At 50.7% G+C, this 18783-nt stretch overlaps 1 protein-coding gene across 1 annotated transcript; it reads left to right on the forward strand.

Annotated features, from left to right (window-relative positions):
- The first annotated feature begins 369 nt into the window (after window positions 1-369).
- On the forward strand, window positions 370-17211 carry Actl6b (actin like 6B). The gene is made up of 14 exons (XM_042686935.1): window positions 370-482; window positions 956-1032; window positions 1283-1448; window positions 1713-1813; window positions 8528-8625; window positions 10880-10974; window positions 11048-11154; window positions 11983-12072; window positions 12454-12515; window positions 12647-12761; window positions 12871-12951; window positions 13056-13151; window positions 13667-13753; window positions 17105-17211. Exons 1-14 carry the CDS (start codon window positions 458-460, stop codon window positions 17183-17185), a joined length of 1281 nt encoding a protein of 426 aa, XP_042542869.1. The 5' UTR covers window positions 370-457; the 3' UTR covers window positions 17186-17211.
- Window positions 17212-18783: the final 1572 nt, after the last annotated feature.

The following is an 18783-nucleotide window of genomic DNA, read 5'->3' on the forward strand; positions in this document are numbered from 1 at the left end:
GGGAGATCAAGACACACCCCCTGGCTTTTTTTATCTTCCCATTTGATTTCATTCAGGCCTGCCTGGTGATGATAGATTGAATGTTACTAAGGAGCCTAAGGATTGACGACGGTTTGGCTCGGGGGTGCTCTGTCCCCTAGCTTCATTCAAAGAAAAAAGAAAAACACAACTCTGGAAACACGGACCCAATCAGTCACCTGGGTCTCTTGCCCACGTTGGTTCCTTAGGGCCAGTTTCCGGGCTCGGAGATGTCTGTCCCTTTAAAGCAGCGGCCCCCGGCCGGGTTATTGTCTCGCCTCGCAGCCAATCAGCGGCGCCGTTGGGGGCGGGGAGCCCGGCTTCCTGATTGGCCGCCGCGCGCCCCGCCCCGCCCCGCCGGGACCCCGGGAGCTGTCCGGCCGCCTCGGTGCTGATCCCGCCGCCGCCCACGGGCCGCGAGCCGCGTTCGGGAGACACTATGAGCGGGGGCGTCTACGGCGGAGGTGAGCCGGCCTGGGGCTGGGGTCGGACCCGCAGCCCGCACCCCGATCCCGCAGCCCGCACCCCGATCCCGCAGCCCGCACCCCGATCCCGCGCCACCCCAGCCCAGGGCACCCGGGGTCCGTCACCGCCCGTCCCGCCCGAGTTTTGGGGTCCTTCCTGGACGGTGCAACACCCCACGTCCGTTCAACCCATCCCCGCCAGGTCTCCTCAAGCCCCAGTGCCCTGCTCCAGATCCCCCCAAAGCCAGTGCCCTTCCTTACCCACCGCTTGCTCAGGCCACTGGGCACGAGGGAACTTCGATGACTTCGACCCCCAACTCCCAAGACACCCCCACCCCAACTCCAGGCTAAGCTCTCTCTCATGTGTCCCCAACTCATGCTGAAGGTGTCCTGCCTGGGCCCTGAGCTCTCCTGGAAGCTTCCCAGGAGGAGAGTTTGGGGGGTATCCCCTCATGCTGCTGTATCCCCTACAGATGAGGTGGGGGCGCTGGTCTTTGACATTGGCTCCTTCTCGGTCCGCGCTGGGTATGCCGGCGAGGATTGTCCCAAGGTGAGACTTTCAGCCCCCTCCCCAAACTCAAGGGCTCTGGACTTGCCACCAGTGCTGGCCAAAGCCCGTGGTGTTCAGCTCGGCTGAGCTGGACACAGGCTGGGGGCGGGTGAACCCAGGATGGAGCTGAATGAATTGCATGGGGGTGCCCAGGGGCAGGGGGGAGCACCTGTCTCCCCCTCCCTCCCTGGCTGGCTGTTTCTCTCTGTCTCTATCTCTTTGTCTCTATCTCTCCCATCCTCATTCCCAGGCTGACTTCCCCACCACGGTGGGGCTGCTGGCCACAGAAGAGGGGGGCGGGCTGGAGCTGGAAGGGGAGAAAGAGAAGAAAGGGAAGATCTTCCACATTGACACCAACGCCCTTCATGTGCCTCGGGATGGAGCGGAGGTCATGTCACCCCTCAAGAATGGCATGAGTAAGGCGACCCCTTCATAACTGGGGGCAGCACCCCACATCCACAGAGGCTTTCTTGCAACTGTCTGAGACTTCCTCACTGTGTCCCATAACTGCCAGGTTCCCAGTCCAGGAGCCCCCAGATTCCTAGGAATTGGGGTGCTTATCTGTTGAAAGCTGGACTTGCCCACCCCTAGACTCGGGCCTTCCTCTCTTCTATCCTTCCTGTCTCTGACTCCTGACTTCTCGCCTGCATCTCTCCATGCTGCTTCTCTACGCCCCCCAGTCGAGGACTGGGAGTGTTTCCGAGCCATCCTGGACCACACCTACAGCAAACACGTCAAGTCTGAGCCAAACCTGCACCCAGTGCTCATGTCCGAGGCTCCGGTGAGTGCCTCATCCAGACCCACGTCCAGCCCTGGCACACCACCTGTCCACCATTCACCTCACCCAGAACCCAAATGGCATCATTAGTCACGTGACTTTCCCTTCTCGGATTCTCCTTCCAACCCTGTCCACTTCACTCTACAGTTTCTTCTGCACCCTTCCTTCTTTCTGCCAGCTGTGTCCACTCAGCTTCTGTCCACCTCCCCCACACCCTATCCCCAGTCATTTAAGATGTTTGGTCAGTATTGTATATACACATACATTATCCATTTGCCTTGTAAGTGTTAAGATTTATTTAAGAGGACTGGAAATGTGGCTTAGTGGTAGAGTGCTTGGCCAGCATGCATAAAGCCCTGGGTTCGATTCCTCACTAACACACAAACAGAAAAAGCTGGAAGTGGCACTGTGGCTCAAGTGGTTGAGCACTAGCCTTGAGCAAAAGAAGCTCAGGGACAGTGCCCAGGCCCTAAGTTCAAGCCCTACAACCCACAAAAAAAAATTATTTAAGAAGCTGCACCATTGCTGGGCTCTGATAGCTCACTCCTCAGCTACTCAGGAGGCTGAGATTTGAGGATTATGGTTCACATCCAGCCTGAACAGAAATGAGGCTCTTATCTCCTATTAACCAGCAAAAGGCCAGAAGTGGAGATCTGACTTAAACGATAGAGCACCAGCCTTGAGCAAAAAAGCTAAGGAACAACGTTCAGTACTGACTGGGGAAAAAAAAATCTAAGTTAGGTGCATGAAGCTCACACCTTAATCCTAGCTACTCAGGGGACTGCAATCTGGGCAGGAAAGTCTGTGACTCTTTATCTCCAGGTAACTACCAGAAAATGGAAGTAGAGCCATGGCTCAAAGTGGTAGATCACTAGCCTTAAGCAAAAGAGCTCAGAAACAGCTCAGGTCCCGAGTTCAAGCCCCATGACTGACAAAAGAAAAAAAAATACACTTTTTACTCTCCTTTCAATCCTCTTCCATAATAACTGCTTTTGACTTTTTATCTTTTTTTGGGTCCGGTTGTGGGGCCTGAACTCTGGGCATGGGCACTGTCCCTCAGCTTTTCAGCTTAAGGCTAGCACTCTACCACTTGAGCCACAGTGCCACTTCCAGCTTTTTTTCTTTTTGCTTATGTGGTGCTGGGGAATTGAACCCAGGGCCTCATGCATGCAAGGCAAGCGCTCTACCACTGAGCCACCTTCCCAGCCCCTTTTTATCTATTTTTTTAAAAAAATTCCTTCCATATCTCTGAATATAACTCTTATGTGACTGCATAGAGTTTTTTGTTCTAGGCATTATCTATGAATTTTCTACTGTAGAAAATGAGTATCACTAGGTGCTGTTGGCTCATGCCTGTAATCCAGGCTACTCAGCAGACTGGGATCTGCAGATTGTGTTTCAAAGCTATCTCAGACAGAAAAGTCTGTGAATCTCATTTCAAATTAATGAAAAAAACTGGAAGTGGAGCTGTGGCTCAAGTGGTAGAATGCTAGCCTTGAGCAAAAATCCTGAGGGACAGTGCCGAAGCCCTGAGTTCAAGCCCTAGAACTAGCAGAAAAGGAAGAAAGGAAGAAAGAAGGAAAGCAGGAGAGAGAGAGAGGAAGGGAGAAGAGAAGAAAAGGAAGGCAAGCAGGCAGGCAGGCAGGCAAGAAGGAAGGAAGGAAGGAAATGATTAGTTATTATAAGTAAGCTATATCAAACATATTTCTCATTCTCCACCTTGAAGTGCAGTTGTATTTTAGATTTTCAAAAGAATCAATATTCAATTTATACTCTTTTATTACCAGTAGGATAATCAGGGCTAAGCCAGAATTATACTACCATTAGTTTTTCCTTCCTTTGAAACAATGTTCTCTAGTATCAAAAATAGTCTTTTTTTCTTCCTTCCTCTCTTTTTTAGAACTTTAAAAAATTGCTATTATAGAGGTGATGTGCAGAGGGTTTACAGTTCATAAGTCAGATAATGAGTACATTTCTTTTTGCACAATGCCACTCCTTCCTTCACTCTCTCCCAATTTTTCCCTCCCCTCCCACCTACGAGTTGTTTAATTCTTTTTTTCTTTTTTTTTTGGTCGTGGGGCTTGAACTCTGGGCCTGGGCGCTGTCCCTCAGCTCTTCAGCTCAAGATGAGCGCTCTACCACTTGAGCCACTGCACCACTTCTGGTTTTCTATTGGTTTATTGGAGATAAGAGTCTCACGGACTTTCCTGCCTGGGCTGGCTTTGAACTGTGATCCTCAGATCTCAGCCTCCTGAGTAGCTAGGATTACAGGCGTGACCAACTGGCGCCCGGCTACGAGTTGTTTATCCTTCCTTCCTTCCTTCCTTTCTTCTTTTTCTTTTTTTTTGCCAGTTGTGAGGCCTGAACTCTGGGCCTGGGTGCTGTCCTTCAGTTCTTCAGCTTAAGGCTAGCGCTCTACCATTTGAGTCATAGCACCACTTCTGGCTTTTTCTGCTTATGTGGTGCTGAGGAGTCGAACCCAGGGCCTTATGAATGCAAGTTAAGCACTCTACCACTGAGCCACCTTCCCAGCCCTCTTTCTTTTTTCTTTCTTTCTTTCTTTCTTTCTTTCTTTCTTTCTTTCTTTCTTTCTTTCTTTCTTTCTTTCTTTCTTTCTTTCTTTCTTTCTTTCTTTCTTTCTTCTTTTTTTGTCAGTTTTGAGGCTTGAACTCTGGGCCTGTATGCTGTCCCTCAGCTCTCCAGTTCAAGGCTAGCACTCTACCACTTGAGACACAATGCCGCATCTGGCTTTTTCTGTTTATGTAGTGCTGAGGAATCAAACCTAGGACCTCATGCATGGAAGGCAAGCATTCTACTCTCCCAGTCCTGTTTAGTTCATTTTCAACATGGTGTCTTCTGACTACTTTCTTTTTTTGTGCTGGCCGTACAGATTGAACTCAGAGCCTGGGTGCTACCTCTGAGCTTTTTTGCTCAAGGATGGTGTTCTATCACTTGAGCCACAGCTCCACTTCAAGTTTTTAGTGGTTAATTAGAGATAAGAGTCTCAGGAACTTTCTTGCCTGGGCTAGCTTGGAACCATGATCCTCAGATCTCAACCTCCTGAGTAGCAAGGATTACAGGTGTGAGCCACAGGTGCCCAGCTTGATTTTTATTTTGCTTCATTTTCTACTATCTACTTATTAATGTGGACCTAAGTTTTCCATCACTGGTCTACATATTTCCTCGGGATGTTAATTACAATAGCTATTCTACTGATTTCACCTTCCTGAAGAAATTTATCAAGAATCCATTGACCAGGGCCAGGAAGGTGGCTCAGTGGTAGAATGCTTGCCTTGCATGCATGAGGCCCTGGGTTCAATTACTCAGCACCACATAAGCAGAAAAGGCAGAAGTGGCGCTGTGGCTCAAGTGGCAGAGCGCTAGCCTTGAACTGAAGAGCTGAGGGACAGCGCCCAGGCCGAGTTGAGGCCCCACGACTGGCAAAAAAAAAAAAAGAATCCATTGACCTATTCTACTTTGCTATGCTAAATCTCAAACCAGGCAAGCAGCTGTGGTCCTAAGAGCTTCTTATCTCAGGAGAAGGCTAGTCCCCCTCTACAGCCCCTGAAGTGGAAGTCCTGTTACCTGTAGTGGACCCTTGGAGTAAAGGGCTAGGCAGGCATTCTATCACTTAAACCACACCTCCACTTCTAGTTTTTTGGTAGTTAGTTGGAGATAAGGTTCTCACAGACTTTCCTGACTGGACTGGCTTTGAACCATAGTCCTCAGATCTCAGTCTCCTAATAGTTATGATTACAGGTGTGACCACCAGCTCCTGGCTAAAACTGACCTTTTTGTTGGTGGTGGTAGTGGTGGTGGGGCTTGAGCTCTGGGCTTTGGGTGCTGTCTCTCAGCTCTTTAGCTCAAGGCTAGAGCTCTACCACTTGAGCCACAGCACTGCTTCTGGTTTTCTGGTGATTCATTGGAGATAAGAGTCTCACAGATTATCCTGCCTAGGCTGGCTTTGAACCCTGATCCTCAGATCCCAGCCTCCTGAGTAGTTAGGATTACAGGTATGAGCCACCAGCGACCAGCAAAACTGACTTTTTCTTTGTTGGTCGTGGGGCTTGAACTCTGGGCCTGGGCACTGTCCCTCAACTCTTCAGCTCAAGGCAAGCGCTCTACCACTTGAGTCACAGTGCCACTTCCAGCTTTTTCTGCTTATGTGGTGCTGAGGAATCAAAGCCAGGGCCTCATGCATGCAAGGCAAGCGCTCTACCATTGAGCCACCTTCCCAGCCCCTGACCTTTTTAAAGTTAACAATTCCGTGACACTTAAATCATTCCCAGTGCTCAGGCTTTATGCCTATCCAGCCAAACCTTTTCATCACCCCTAGGGAAAGTCATTTCTCCTAAGCAGTGACTTGCTTTTCTCTTAAGTAGTCACTCCTTTCTTTCCCAGCTCTTCCCAATCATCACTCTGCTTTCTGTCTCTACGGATGTATTTCTTCTGGATCTATCACGTAGATAGAATTACACCATTTATGGCCTTTTGTGCCTTTGTTCTCTTTTCTTTGTTTTCTTTCTGTGTGATGGCATTGAAGCCTCCCCTTCATAGTCCTATGTCTATGTTCTGTCATTTCGCTTTTTTTTTTTTTTGTCAGTTATGGGGCTTGAACTCTGGGCTTGAGCGCTGTCTCTCAGCTCTTCAGCTCAAATCTAGCACTCTACCACTTGAGCCACAGCACCACTTCTGGTTTTCTGGTGATTTATTGGAGATATGAGTTTCACAGCCTTTCCTGCCAGGGCTGGCTTTGAACCTCCATCCTCAGATCTCAGCCTCTGGAGTAGCTAGGATTTCAGGTGTGAGCCACTGGCTCTGGCTCATTTAGTATGTTTTTGTAGTTTGTGATCACCATTATCCCTTATCATGGCTGTGTAATAGTCCATTGCATAGACACACCACAATGTATTTATTAGTTCATTCTCTGATGGACATTTGGATAACTCCTAGCTTTTAGCCAATCTGAATAGTTTATGCTATGAATATTTGTGTAAAGGATTTGTTTGACTGTTTTCCATTCCTTTGGGTCTGTAACTAGGAGCAGAATTGCTGGCATTTCTGTGTGTGTGTGTGTGTGTGTGTGTGTGTGTGTGCGCGCGCGCACGTGTGTGTGTGATTATTGAACCATTTTATAATTGCACTAACAATGTGCTGACATTCCAACTTCTCCACATCCTTGTTAACACTTGTTATTTTCTGTTTTTTTATTTTTTATTTATTTATTTTTTTGGCCCAGTCATGGGGCCTGAACTCTGGGCCTGGGCGCTGTCCCTCAGCTCTTCAGCTCAAGGCTAGCGCTCTACCACTTGAGCCGCAGCACCACTTCTGTCTTTTTCTGTATATGTGATATTGGGGAATAGAACCCAGGGTCTCATGCATGCTAAGCAAGCACTCTACCGCTAAGCCACATTCCCAGCCTCCATAGCTGCTTTTGTTTTAGTTATTTCTCAGCTACGGGCTTACATTTTTTTGCACCTGACTGACTTCAGATGGTGACCCTCCTACTTATACCTCCAAATAGCTGGGGTTCCAGGTGTAAGCCACCATTTGTAGTTCATTGGTTCTCATGAGGGTCTTGTTAACTTTTTAACTTCAAACTGCTATCTCAATCTCCACCTACCCAAAGAGCTAGGGGTTTGAATTTAGGGCCTGGCTGCTGTCTTTGAGTTTCTGTGCTCAAAAGCTAGTGCTCTACTACTTGAGACACAGCTCTACTTTTAGTTTTTTGATGGCTAATTAGAAATAAGAATTCCTGGGGCTGGGAAGGTGGCTCAGTGGTAGAGCGCTTGCCTTGCATGCCTGAGGCCCTGGGTTCGATTCCTCAGCACCACATAAGCAAAAAGAAAAAAGCCGGAAGTGGCGCTGTGGCTCAAATGGTAGAGTGCTAGCCATGAGCTGAAGAGTTGAGGGACAGCGCCCAGGCCCAGAGTTCAGGCCCCATGACCGGACCCCCAAAAAAAAAAAAAAAAGAAAGAAGAATTCCTGGACTTTCCTACCTGGGCTGGCTTCAAACTCCAATCCTCAGATCTCAGCCACTGGAGTAGCTAGGATTACAGGCGTGAGCCACCATGCCTGGCTCTTTTTTTTTTTTTGGAGGGGGGGGTCCGGTTGTGGGGCCTGAACTCTGGGCCTGGGCACTGTCCCTCAGCTCTTCTGCTCAAGGCTAGCGCTCTACCACTTGAGCCACAGCGCCTCTTCCGGCGTTTTTCTTTTTGCTTATGTGGTGCTGAGGAATTGAATCCAGGGCCTCATGCATGCAAGGCAAGCACTCTACCACTGAGCCACCTTCCCAGCCCCATACCTGGCTCTTTAAAATTCTTTGGAGTTTTCATATTATGTGTGAGTCAAAGAGCCTGACTTCTGTCCCCCAGTACAAGTTATACTTATATGTGTGTGTGTGTTTCAGCACAAGAGTGTTTGCATATGGGAATGTGTGTATCTGTGTGTGAGGGGTATGTTTACATGCATGCACAAATGTGTGTGTATATTTGGGCATGTATGTATGAACATGTGTGCACCTACATGTATGTTTGTGCATGTGCCTACGTGTGTTAGTAAACGTGTGCTTGTGCCTTGTGGAAGTGTGTATGTCTGTCTATGGTGTGTGTGTGTCTGTGCATACATGGGAGTATTGTGTAAGTGTACACAGACACAGACACATGCCAGGGCTGGGCCTCTGCATCCTGATTCTCTCCTCCTGCACTCTCTCTGCAGTGGAACACTCGGGCCAAGAGGGAGAAGTTGACGGAGTTGATGTTCGAGCAATACAACATTCCTGCCTTCTTTTTATGCAAGACAGCTGTGCTCACGGCGTATCCTCATCTTGAGCTGCTCCACCTGGGTGGAGGAGTGGGGTGGAGGACCGAGTGGGGTGCGGGACCTGATTCTCTGGAAATCAGTGTCCTTCCCTAACCCCACTAGCACAGGGGCTGAGGGGCTGGGATATGGACAGGTCCCAGGCCAGTAGTGCTTTTTTATTCACTGCATCAGATAGAACAGGGAGAGCTGGAAGGCAAGGCGGCAGCAGAGCCTGGGGCTGGACTGAGGAAGAGGGAGAGCTAACCACTCACCCTGTGGCCTTTCCTCCTGACAGCGACAGCCTTTTCTTTTTCTTTTTTTTTTTTTTGTCGGTTGTGGGGCTTGAACTCTGGGCCTGGGCACTGTCCCTGAGCTCTTCAGCTCAAGGCAAGTGCTCTACCACTTGAGCCACAGCGCCACTTCCAGTTTTCTGGTGTTTAATTGGAGATAAGAGTCTCACGGACTTTCCTGCCAGACTGGCTTTGAACCGTGATCCTCAGATCTCAGCCTCCTCACAGCTATGATTACAGGCGTGAGCACCGATGCCCAGCTTCCATTGCTTTTTTAAAATTTTTATTTTAAATCTTTGGTGGTACTAGGATTTAAATTCAGGGCCTTATTATGGTTGAGAGGCAGATGCTTGAGCCATTTTTCACTTTAGTCTTCCATTTTTGTCTGAGGCCAGCCTTTGACTATGAGTCTCCTGAGACCACAGGTTAGGCACCACTATACCTGTATTGCTGGGTGATATGAGGGTCTCTGCTAACTTTTTTCCCAGGCTGACCTTGAACCTCTGTCCTTATCTTTGCTTCCAGAATAGTTGGGAGGCAACTCACATGGCTCAACATTGCTCTGTGTGTGTGTGTGTGTTTGTGTGTGTGAGTTGTAGGGCTTGAACTCAGGGCCTGGGTGCTGTCCCTCAGCTTTATCACTCAAGGCTTGTGCTCTACCACTTTGAGACACAGATCCATTTCTGGTTTTCTGGGGGTTCATTGGAGATAAGAGTCTCTCAGACTTTCTTCCCCAGACTGGCTTTGAACCTTGATCCTCAGATCTCAGCCTCCTGAGTAGATAGGATTACGGGCATGAGCCACTGGCACCCGGTTCAGCATTGCTTTCTAATTCAGGATCTGCTTTGCACTGAATTCTGTGCTGGGCATGCATGGCGGGGATGGGGGTGGAGGTTGACAAGAACTCTAAGTCAGGGAATCTATAAAACACAGAATCAAGAATAAAGAGAAGGGACTGGGAAGTTGGCTCAGTGGTAGAGTCCTTGCTTTGCATTCATGAGGCCCTGGGTTCGATTCCTCAGCACCACATAAGCAAAAAGAAAAAGCCAGAAGTGGCGCTGTGGCTCAAGTGCTAGAGCGCTAGCCTTGAGCAGAAGAGCTGAGGGACAGTGCCCAGGCCCAGAGTTCAGGCCCATGACCTGGCCAAAAAAAAAAAGAATAAAGAGAAGGGCTGGGAAGGTAGCTCAGTGGTAGAGCGCTTGCCTTGCATGCATGAGGCCCTGGATTCGATTCCTCAGCACCACATAAGCAGAAAAATCCAGAAGCGATGCGGTGGCTCGAGTGGTAGAGCACTAGCCTTGAGCTGAAGAGCTGAGGGACAGTGCTCACACCCAGAGTTCAGGCTCCATAAGCGACCAAAAAAAAAAAAAACACAAAAAACCACTCAACTCTTACTAATAGAAGTTATTAAATAAATAAATAAAGAGAGACTAGGGGCTGGGCGCCAGTGGCTCACCCCTGTAATCCTAGCTACTCAGGAGGCTGAGATGTGAGAATCTTCAGTTTAAACCCTGGCCAGGAAAGTCCCTGAGACTTTCATCTCCAATTAATCACCCAAAAGTCAGAAGTGAGGCTGTGGCTCAAATGGTGAGCTCAGTGCCTAGACCCTGAGTTCAAGCCCCAGAACTGGGAAAAAGGAGAAGAAGAAGGAGGAGGAGGAGGAAGAAGGGGGGGGGGAGGAAGAGGAGGAGGAGGGGAGGAGGAAGAGGAAGAGGAGGAGGGGGAAAAAGAGGAGGGGAGGAGGAGAGGAGGAGAAGAAAAAGAAGAGGAGGAGGGGGAGGAGGAAGAGGAGAAGAACAAGAGGAAGAGGAAGAAGGGTGTGGGGAGAGAAGTGATTTACAAGGGGGTAAAGGGGCTCAGGACATAGATTTGCAGACTGGGGTGAGAAGACCCAGGGAGAGCAGACGGGGGCCCAACTAGACCCGGGGCCCAGCCCCCTCTGTGGCTGCCACCATCTCTTTGACCCATCCCACACCAGCTTTGCAAATGGACGTTCCACGGGGCTTGTGCTGGACAGCGGGGCCACGCACACCACGGCCATCCCCGTGCACGATGGCTATGTCCTGCAGCAGGGTAGGGCCTTGGGAAAAGTGGAGTGGGAAGGGGGCTCAGGAAGGCCAGGCCTGGACACTGCCTCTACTTTCAGGCATCGTCAAATCGCCCCTGGCAGGGGACTTCATCTCTATGCAGTGCCGGGAGCTCTTTCAGGAGATGGCCATTGACATCATCCCTCCATACATGATTGCAGCCAAGGTGGGTATCCCCAGTGCAGTCCCTCATGCCCGCCCCACTTCTCATGGGCCCATGGAGCCATGCCAGGGCAGAGTGATTGTCGTAAGTAAAGTTCCTTATCAAGACAAGATGAAGAACAAGGCCCAGGTCATGCAGTCTGTCAGCTGGCGTCAGATCGTGAAGGTCAGTGTGGTGGGTTCTGGGGTCCACTAGCCTTAGGTTCACGGTCTGACTCTGTCACCTGAGTGGTGTGACCCAGAACCCAAGACAGAAGCTCCCTTTCCCACAACTAGAATGACAACGTGAGGGAGAAATGGCATTGCGAGCCATCTGTTGGTGCTCACTCCTGGAATCCTAGCTACTTAGGAGGCTGAGATCTGAGGATGAAGATTTGAGGTCAGCGCAGGGGAGGAAAGTCCATGAAATGCTAGGGTTTGAACTCAGAGCCTTATGCTTAATAGGCAGTTCACCAGCAAAAACAAACAAAAAACAGCTATAAGTGGAAAAGTGGAGTTGTGGCTCAAATGGTAGAATGCCAGTCTTGAGTGAAAAAAACAAGTGAGAACCTAAGGCCCTGAGTTTAAGCCCCAGGACTAGTACCAAAAAAGGAAAAGAAGAAGAAGAAGAAGAAAAGACAATGTGTGCTGAGGTCTACTCTGGGAAGAACAGGAAAAAGGCCTTTGCCATGTGCCCTTGCCTTTCTGATTGTGACCTCTGTGCACACCGGTGTCTGTGGTGCTTGTGGCACACCTGGGCACAGGCAGACCCGCCTATCCCTCCAGGCAACAACGCACACCTGCGCCCCAGTGCTGCTCTGGTATGCTCAGGTAGCCCCCCGTGTCCCCACAGGAACCTGTCCGAGAGGGAGCACCTCCAAATTGGAAGAAGAAGGAGAAGTTACCCCAAGTCTCGAAGTCCTGGCATAACTACATGTGCAATGTAAGGCTCTGATGGGGATTCCTCCTAACCGTTTCCCTCCCCAAGCTCCTGCTCCTCTGCCGTAAGGAGGGGGAGAGACCCAGTCCCTGGAGGAAGGTAAGGTGGGGTTAGGGTGCTCAGAGAGAGAGAGAGGCCAAGAAGCAAGGGAGCCAGCTGTACTGCTGCATGCCTGTTAATGCCAGCTATGCCAGGAGGTGGAGAATGGGAAGATCATGGGCTGAAGCTGGCCCTGAGCAAAAGGATTAAAAACTCTGAAAAGTAAAGCAGAAAAGGACTGGGAGTGTGGCTCTAATGGTAGTACATTTGCAAAAGAAGAGGGGGAAAAAAAGAGGAGGAGGAGGAGGAGGAGGCAGCTAGCCTTTCCCCGCTCTTGGCTCTCAGGAGGTGATCCAGGACTTCCAGGCCTCGGTGCTCCAGGTCTCAGACTCACCCTATGATGAACAGTGAGTGGGGTTGGGTCCTGAGAGGTGGGAGAGAGGGCAGGTGCTGGGGCTCAGGGGGGACCTGGGGTGCCTGCCTGCCCAGCAGCTCTCTGTGAGCGCCCCAGGCAGAGTGTGGCTCCTTCCCCTGGCAGAGTGGCTGCACAGATGCCCACTGTGCACTACGAGATGCCCAATGGCTACAACACAGACTATGGTGCCGAGCGCCTGCGCATCCCGGAGGGCCTCTTTGACCCTTCCAACGTCAAGGTTTGGCTGGACGGTGGCTGCTGGTTGGCTGGAGTCCCTGGATCTTGAGGTCCACGTGGGGGTGGGAAGGACTGTGGGGAGCCGGGAGTCAGGTCTCCTTTGTCCACAGGGACTGTCCGGGAACACCATGTTAGGCGTAGGCCACGTGGTAACCACCAGCATTGGCATGTGTGACATCGACATTCGCCCGGTGAGGGCCTGAGGCTGAGGGGGGGACTAAGAAGCCCAGGAGAAGTGGGGAGGGCTTGGGAAAGGTCATTTCCCATGGACTCACTGGTCCTTCCTGGCTCTCAGGGCCTGTACGGCAGTGTCATTGTCACCGGTGGAAATACGCTGCTCCAGGGCTTCACTGACAGGCTCAATCGAGAACTTTCCCAGAAGACCCCACCGGTAGGCAGGCCTCTGCACCCCCAACTCAGAACCCTGGATATTAATTCTGGTTTATCCACAAGACTAAGTCCTTCCAGCCAACAGGCTTGTAGCTCAAGCCTGGAATCCTAGCTCTCTTGGGAGGCAGATATGGGAGGATCAAGAGTCAAAGCCAAAGGAGGCAAAAAGAAATGGAAAGAAATGGAAGTGATCCTATCTCCAACAAGGGCTGAGTGTAGGGACAGAGGGAAGTATAAACAGGAGGACTAAAGTCCAGGCTAGCCAGGGCATAAAGCCAGACCCTATCAGGAAATTAACTAAAGTGGAAAGGCTGGAGTCATGGCCTAGCAAGCATAGAGCTCTGAGTCCAATCCTCAGTAATGCCAGGAAAATAATTAATAATAATAATATAAAGTTCTTTTGCCTTCCCCAAATAGAATTACCCAGTCTCCTACACTGTGCCTTTCCCCTGCCTCCTGAGCCCCCGCCTCCCAGAGCCTCAAAGCCTTCCACGCTCAGTCTCTTTCTTCCTCCAGAGCATGCGACTGAAGCTCATCGCCAGCAACAGCACTATGGAGCGCAAGTTCAGTCCCTGGATTGGGGGCTCCATCTTGGCCTCACTGGTAAGAAGAAAATGACAGGGCTTCTGATCATGGAACGGGGAGACCCAGAGAGCTCTGCACCTTGCCTGATTCCTCATCCATCCATCCATCCACCCATCCATCCATCCATCTGTCTATCCATCAGTCCATCCATCCATCTGTCTATCCATCCAACATTTTTGAAAAAGGACAATTAGGAAGTTTTCTATCACCAAGCTTAGAATAGGAAGCTGGAGAGATTGGTCTGGCTGAGGTTGTGGAAAGGCATCCACAATCTTCAGTGAGCAGAGGGGATACCCTGGAGGTCAGGAACAAAGCAGTCATGTGATTGGCCTGGGAACAATTAAACAGGAAGTCGCCAAGAAGAGTGCAGAAATCATTCACTCCAGCTTGGCAGGAGCACAGGCTGAGAAGAATAAGAATTCAGGAAGCAAGCTGGCCACTGGGAGTTCATGCTTGTTATCCTAGGGACTCTGGAAGCTCAGATCTGAGGATCTAGGTTTGAAGCCAGCTCAGGCAGGAAAGTCCATGAGCCTCTTATCTCCAATTAACTACCAAAAAGCTGGAAGGAAGTACAGCTGTAGCTCAAGTGGTAGAGCGCCCAGCCTTAAGCCAAAAAGCTAAAGGAGGAGGCTTAGTGGTAGAGTGCTTGCCTAGCATACATGAAGCCCTGGGTTCGATTCCTGAGTACCACATAAACAAAAAAAGCCAGAAGTGGCACTGTAGCTCAAGTAGTAGAGTGCTAGCCTTGAGCAAAAGAAACTCAGGGTGGGGCTGGGAAGGTGGCTCAATGCTAGAGCGCTTGCCTTGCATGCATGAGGCCCTGGGTTTGATTCCTCAGCACCACATAAGCAAAAAGAAAAAAGCCGGAAGTGGCGCTGTGGCTCAAGTGGTAGAGTGCTAGCCTTGAGCTGAAGAGCTGAGGGACAGCGCCCAGGCCCAGAGTTCAGGCCCCATGACCGGACCTAAAAAAAAAAAAAAAAGAGGTGAGAGAGGCAGCAGTCAAGGATTAAATTAAGGAGGGCTGCACTAGTTGGAAGGCTGTTGGAAGTACCAGGGTTTGAACTCAACACCTTGCACTTCCTAGGCAGCTGCTCTACCGTTTGAGCCACACCTCCAACTGTTTTCTGTCTTGGGAGGATTTTTGTTTTGTTTTGTTTTTAGTCATGAGGCTTGAACTCTGGGGCCTGGGTGCTGTCCCTGACCTCTTTTGCTTAAGGCTAGTGCTCTACCACTTTGAGCCACACAGCCACTTCTGGTTTTTCTGGTTGTTAATTGGATATTAGAATCTCATAGACTTTTCTGCCTAGCTGGCTTTGAGCCACAAGCCTCAGATCTCAGTCTCCTGAGTAGCTAGGATGACAGGTGTGAGCCACCAGTGTCTCCCTTTCCCTCTCCCCCTTCCCCTCAGTTGTGGGGCTTGAACCCAGGGCCTGGCACTGTCCCTGAGCTTTTGCGCTCAAGGCTAGTGCTCTACCATTTTAAGCTACAATGCCACTTCTGTCTTGGGAGTTTTATTTGTTTGTTGATTTTGAGATTTAGTTCATAGACCAGGCTGGCTTGCAATTTTTTAATCTTCCTGCCTGGAAGTATATCAAAATTTTCAAAAATATAGTTTATTTAATCTAATATAGACCAAGCCATTTATTGCCATTTCAATGTGTGATTGATATAAACTGTTTAGTAAATAAGTCAAGCATGGTAGCATGTGCCTGCAATCTCAGCACTTAAGAGCTGAGACTTAGTTCAAGGCCAGCCGGGGTTAATAGCAAGAGTTTGGGCCAGGGACCAGTGGCTCACACCTGTAATCCTAGATACTCAGGAGGCTGAGACCTAGGGATCACAGTTTGAAGCCAGCCCAGGCTAAAAAGTCATTGTGAGACTCTTATCTCCAAAAACCGAAAATGGTGCTGTGCCTTAAAGTGGTAGAGCACTAGTCTTGAGCTCAGGGACAGCACCCAGACCCTGAGTCCAAGACCCATATCCCACCAGATAGAAAGAAAGAAAGAAAGAAAGAAAGAAAGAAAGAAAGAAAGAAAGAAAGAAAGAAAGAAAGAAAGAAAGAAAGAAAGAAAGAAAGAAAGAAAAAAAGAAAGAAAGAAAGAAAGAAAGGAAGAAAGAAAGGAAGAAAGAAAAGGAAGAAAGGAAGAAAAGAAGAAAGGAAGAAAGAAAGAACAAACTTACTAAAGCAAAACAAAAACACAACTGCCAGGGTCTGGTGGCTCTTGCTTGCAATCTTAACTACATCAGAGGCTGAGAGTAGTAGGATTTTGATTTGAGTCCATCCTGGGCAGAAAAAAAGGTTTTTGAGACTATGTCTCCAAAAACAGCTAGCAAAAAAAGCAAGGCTGAAGGCATACTTCATGGTAAACTACCAGCCTGAGGCCCTGAGTTCAAATCCCAGCATTGCAAACACACACACACACACACACACACACACACACACACACACACACTTTTTTATTGGATCTGGGTTGACAAATCTGTGAGACTTTTTTTTTTTTTTTGGGGGTCCAGTCGTGGGGCCTGAACTCTGGGCTTGAGCGCTGTCCCACAGCTCTTCAGCTCAAGGCTAGCGCTCTACCACTTGAGCCACAGCGCCACTTCCGGCTTTTTTCTTTTTGCTTATGTGGTGCTGAGGAATCGAACCCAGGGCCTCAGGCATGCAAGGCAAGCACTCTACCACTGAGCCAACTTCCCAGCCCATCTGTGAGACTTTTATCTCCAATTAACCACCAAAATTTTTGTTTTTGTTTTTTGTTTGTTGGTCATTCCTGGGCTTGAATTCAGGGCCTGGGCACTGTTCCTGAGCTTCTTTTGCTCAAGGCTAGCAATCTACCAGTTGAGCCTCAGTGCCCCTTCTGGCTTTTTCTGTGTATGTGGTATTGAGGAATCAAACCGAGGGCTTCATGCATGCTAGACAAGCACTCTACCACTAAGCCACATTCCCAAGCCCCCTCACCAAAATTCTGAAATGGAGTTGTGGTTCAAGTGGTAGAGCAACCAGCCTTGAGTGAAAAAAGCCAAAAGACAGGATGAGACCCTGAGTCCAAGCCTCAGTACACTTATGACCAAGGCAAGAGGTGCCACCTCATCCCACCTGAAGGTTTCAGCATGAGGGGGCTCGATGAGGGGCGGGGTGAGGTGTGTGTCAGGGCCACAGCCTGGTGCCCACAGCTCCTGACCCAAAGGAACAGTTGCTGGTTCACTGAGTGACTCTGACTGACAGACAGACAGAAGTCGTTCACCCTCTGAATAGGGAGCAAGGGGGTAGACAAGGGAGGAGGGGCGGGGCTCTCTGGAGGGAGCCGGGCCAGGAGGGGGGTAGGGAGGCTGACCACCCCCTGCCCAGCCCCCCCCCATCTCCCCCAGGGCACTTTCCAGCAGATGTGGATCTCCAAGCAGGAGTACGAGGAGGGCGGGAAGCAGTGCGTGGAGCGGAAGTGCCCCTGAGGGCACTCCTTTCGCCCACCTCGCCCCACCGCCGCCAGCGGGGGCAGGAAGGAGGCCACACGGGAGTGTGTTGCCACCCAGCCCCCCCCCCCCCGCCCCCCGCGATCGCAGATCGAAGCCCTCCGCCCCCTCCCGGCCCCCTCTTCTTCTCTGCTCCTCTTAGATTGTGATGTTTCTGAGTTAAAAGAAGTAAAGAAAAGTTTTAAGAAAAGTTTGACCTCCTTGGGGGGTGAGGAGTGGTTGCAGTCAAGGAGACACGGGTTCCTCACGTTCCAGCCGCCCGGGAGTCCGAGAGGACCAGAACTGGAGGACTCGGAGATGAACGCGGCCCCGGGAGGAGGCTGGGGGCGGGGTCTGTAGTGGGCAGGGCCAGAGGGCGGGTCGGATCCTGGGAGCGCGATTGGTGAGCGGGGCCGGAGGGCGGGTCAGATCTGGGGGCGGGGGCGGTGATTGGTGGGTGGAGCCTGTGCGCTGGCCTTGGGTCTCTGAGAAGCTGTGCTCTTGCACCCAGGACCTGCAGCTCAGGTGAGCCGGGCCTGCGCTGTTGCTGCTTCGTGGGGCTCTTGACTTTCACAGGCATGGGGTGGAGACTGGGGTACAGTTGAGCCCTTTTCTCTGGACCTGGGTATAAACCTCCCAGAGACCTCTGTAGAGTGGGAGTAGGGGGCTGCCTGGACCCTGAGCCTTTCTATGCAGAGCTCATCGTGTGGGGGTGCTCCGCGCCCTGTGATATCAGAAGGAAAAGCTTTGTGTTTGGGGACTGGGATGTGTTTCCAGGAGGAAGTTATCTGACCTATCCTCAGGACTCCCTCTAGGCCCCAAAAAGTTCAAAACCCACCTGATCCAAGTCCTCTGGCAACTGTGTTCCGGGAATCACAGTCCTGCCCAACACTTGGCCAGGACGCTTTCTAACTCCCACACTACCTGGTAGACCCCAGAACCCCTGATCCTAGACACTCACTGGTACCTTCTTGACCAATTATTTCACCTTGTCGCCTTCCCTCCCCAGTACCCAGAGGGTCTGATGCCAAAGAGACAGATCTGTTGGGCCAGACCGAGCCCCTGTTAACCCCCACACTACCCAACTGTCTCCATCTTGGGATTGGGGGCCCTGTCAGGGCAGGGAGAGCAACTGTGTTGGGGGAGTTCGGTTTTGGGGGACCTTAAGCCAGATCCAGTGAGGGGGCCAGATATTTGCATCATAAACCTTCCACAATGAACTGGAGGACTTAGAAAGGGGGGTTTCCAGGAAAGGTGGAAATAGGAAAGGCAAGGGAGATGCCCAGAAGTCCCCCTTCCCCCTCACTTTCAGCACCCCTCCCCCATCCTTGCCAGGAACCAAGAGGCCAAAGTCTACCCCAAGGTTTGATTGTTTTGCAGAGAAGGGGAAAGAGTGGGACCAGGGAGGGGATTGACAGGGAGATGGTACAGTCCCTAGTTCTCTGGCCTGCTTAGAGGGGCTGGCTGAGACCCACACTGTACCTCCTCCCTTGTGTGTGTGTGTGTGTGTGGGGGGGGGGGGGGGGGTGCACAGAGGCCTGCCAGGGCTGATAAGAGGCCCTCTGGGGCTCCCACAAACGGTTTATCACTGTGGGGGG

Source organism: Dipodomys spectabilis, unplaced genomic scaffold (assembly GCF_019054845.1).
Source record: "Dipodomys spectabilis isolate Male_0828 unplaced genomic scaffold, ASM1905484v1 ptg000098l, whole genome shotgun sequence".
Classification (NCBI taxonomy): Eukaryota; Metazoa; Chordata; class Mammalia; order Rodentia; family Heteromyidae; genus Dipodomys; species Dipodomys spectabilis.

Coding starts and splice junctions, on each gene's coding strand:
- Actl6b (XM_042686935.1), top strand. CDS start 458: ATGAGCGGGGGCGTCTACGGCGGAG. Junction 12,516..12,646: donor GACTCACCCTATGATGAACA/GTGAGTGGGGTT, acceptor TTCCCCTGGCAG/AGTGGCTGCACAGATGCCCA. Junction 12,952..13,055: donor GTGACATCGACATTCGCCCG/GTGAGGGCCTGA, acceptor CCTGGCTCTCAG/GGCCTGTACGGCAGTGTCAT.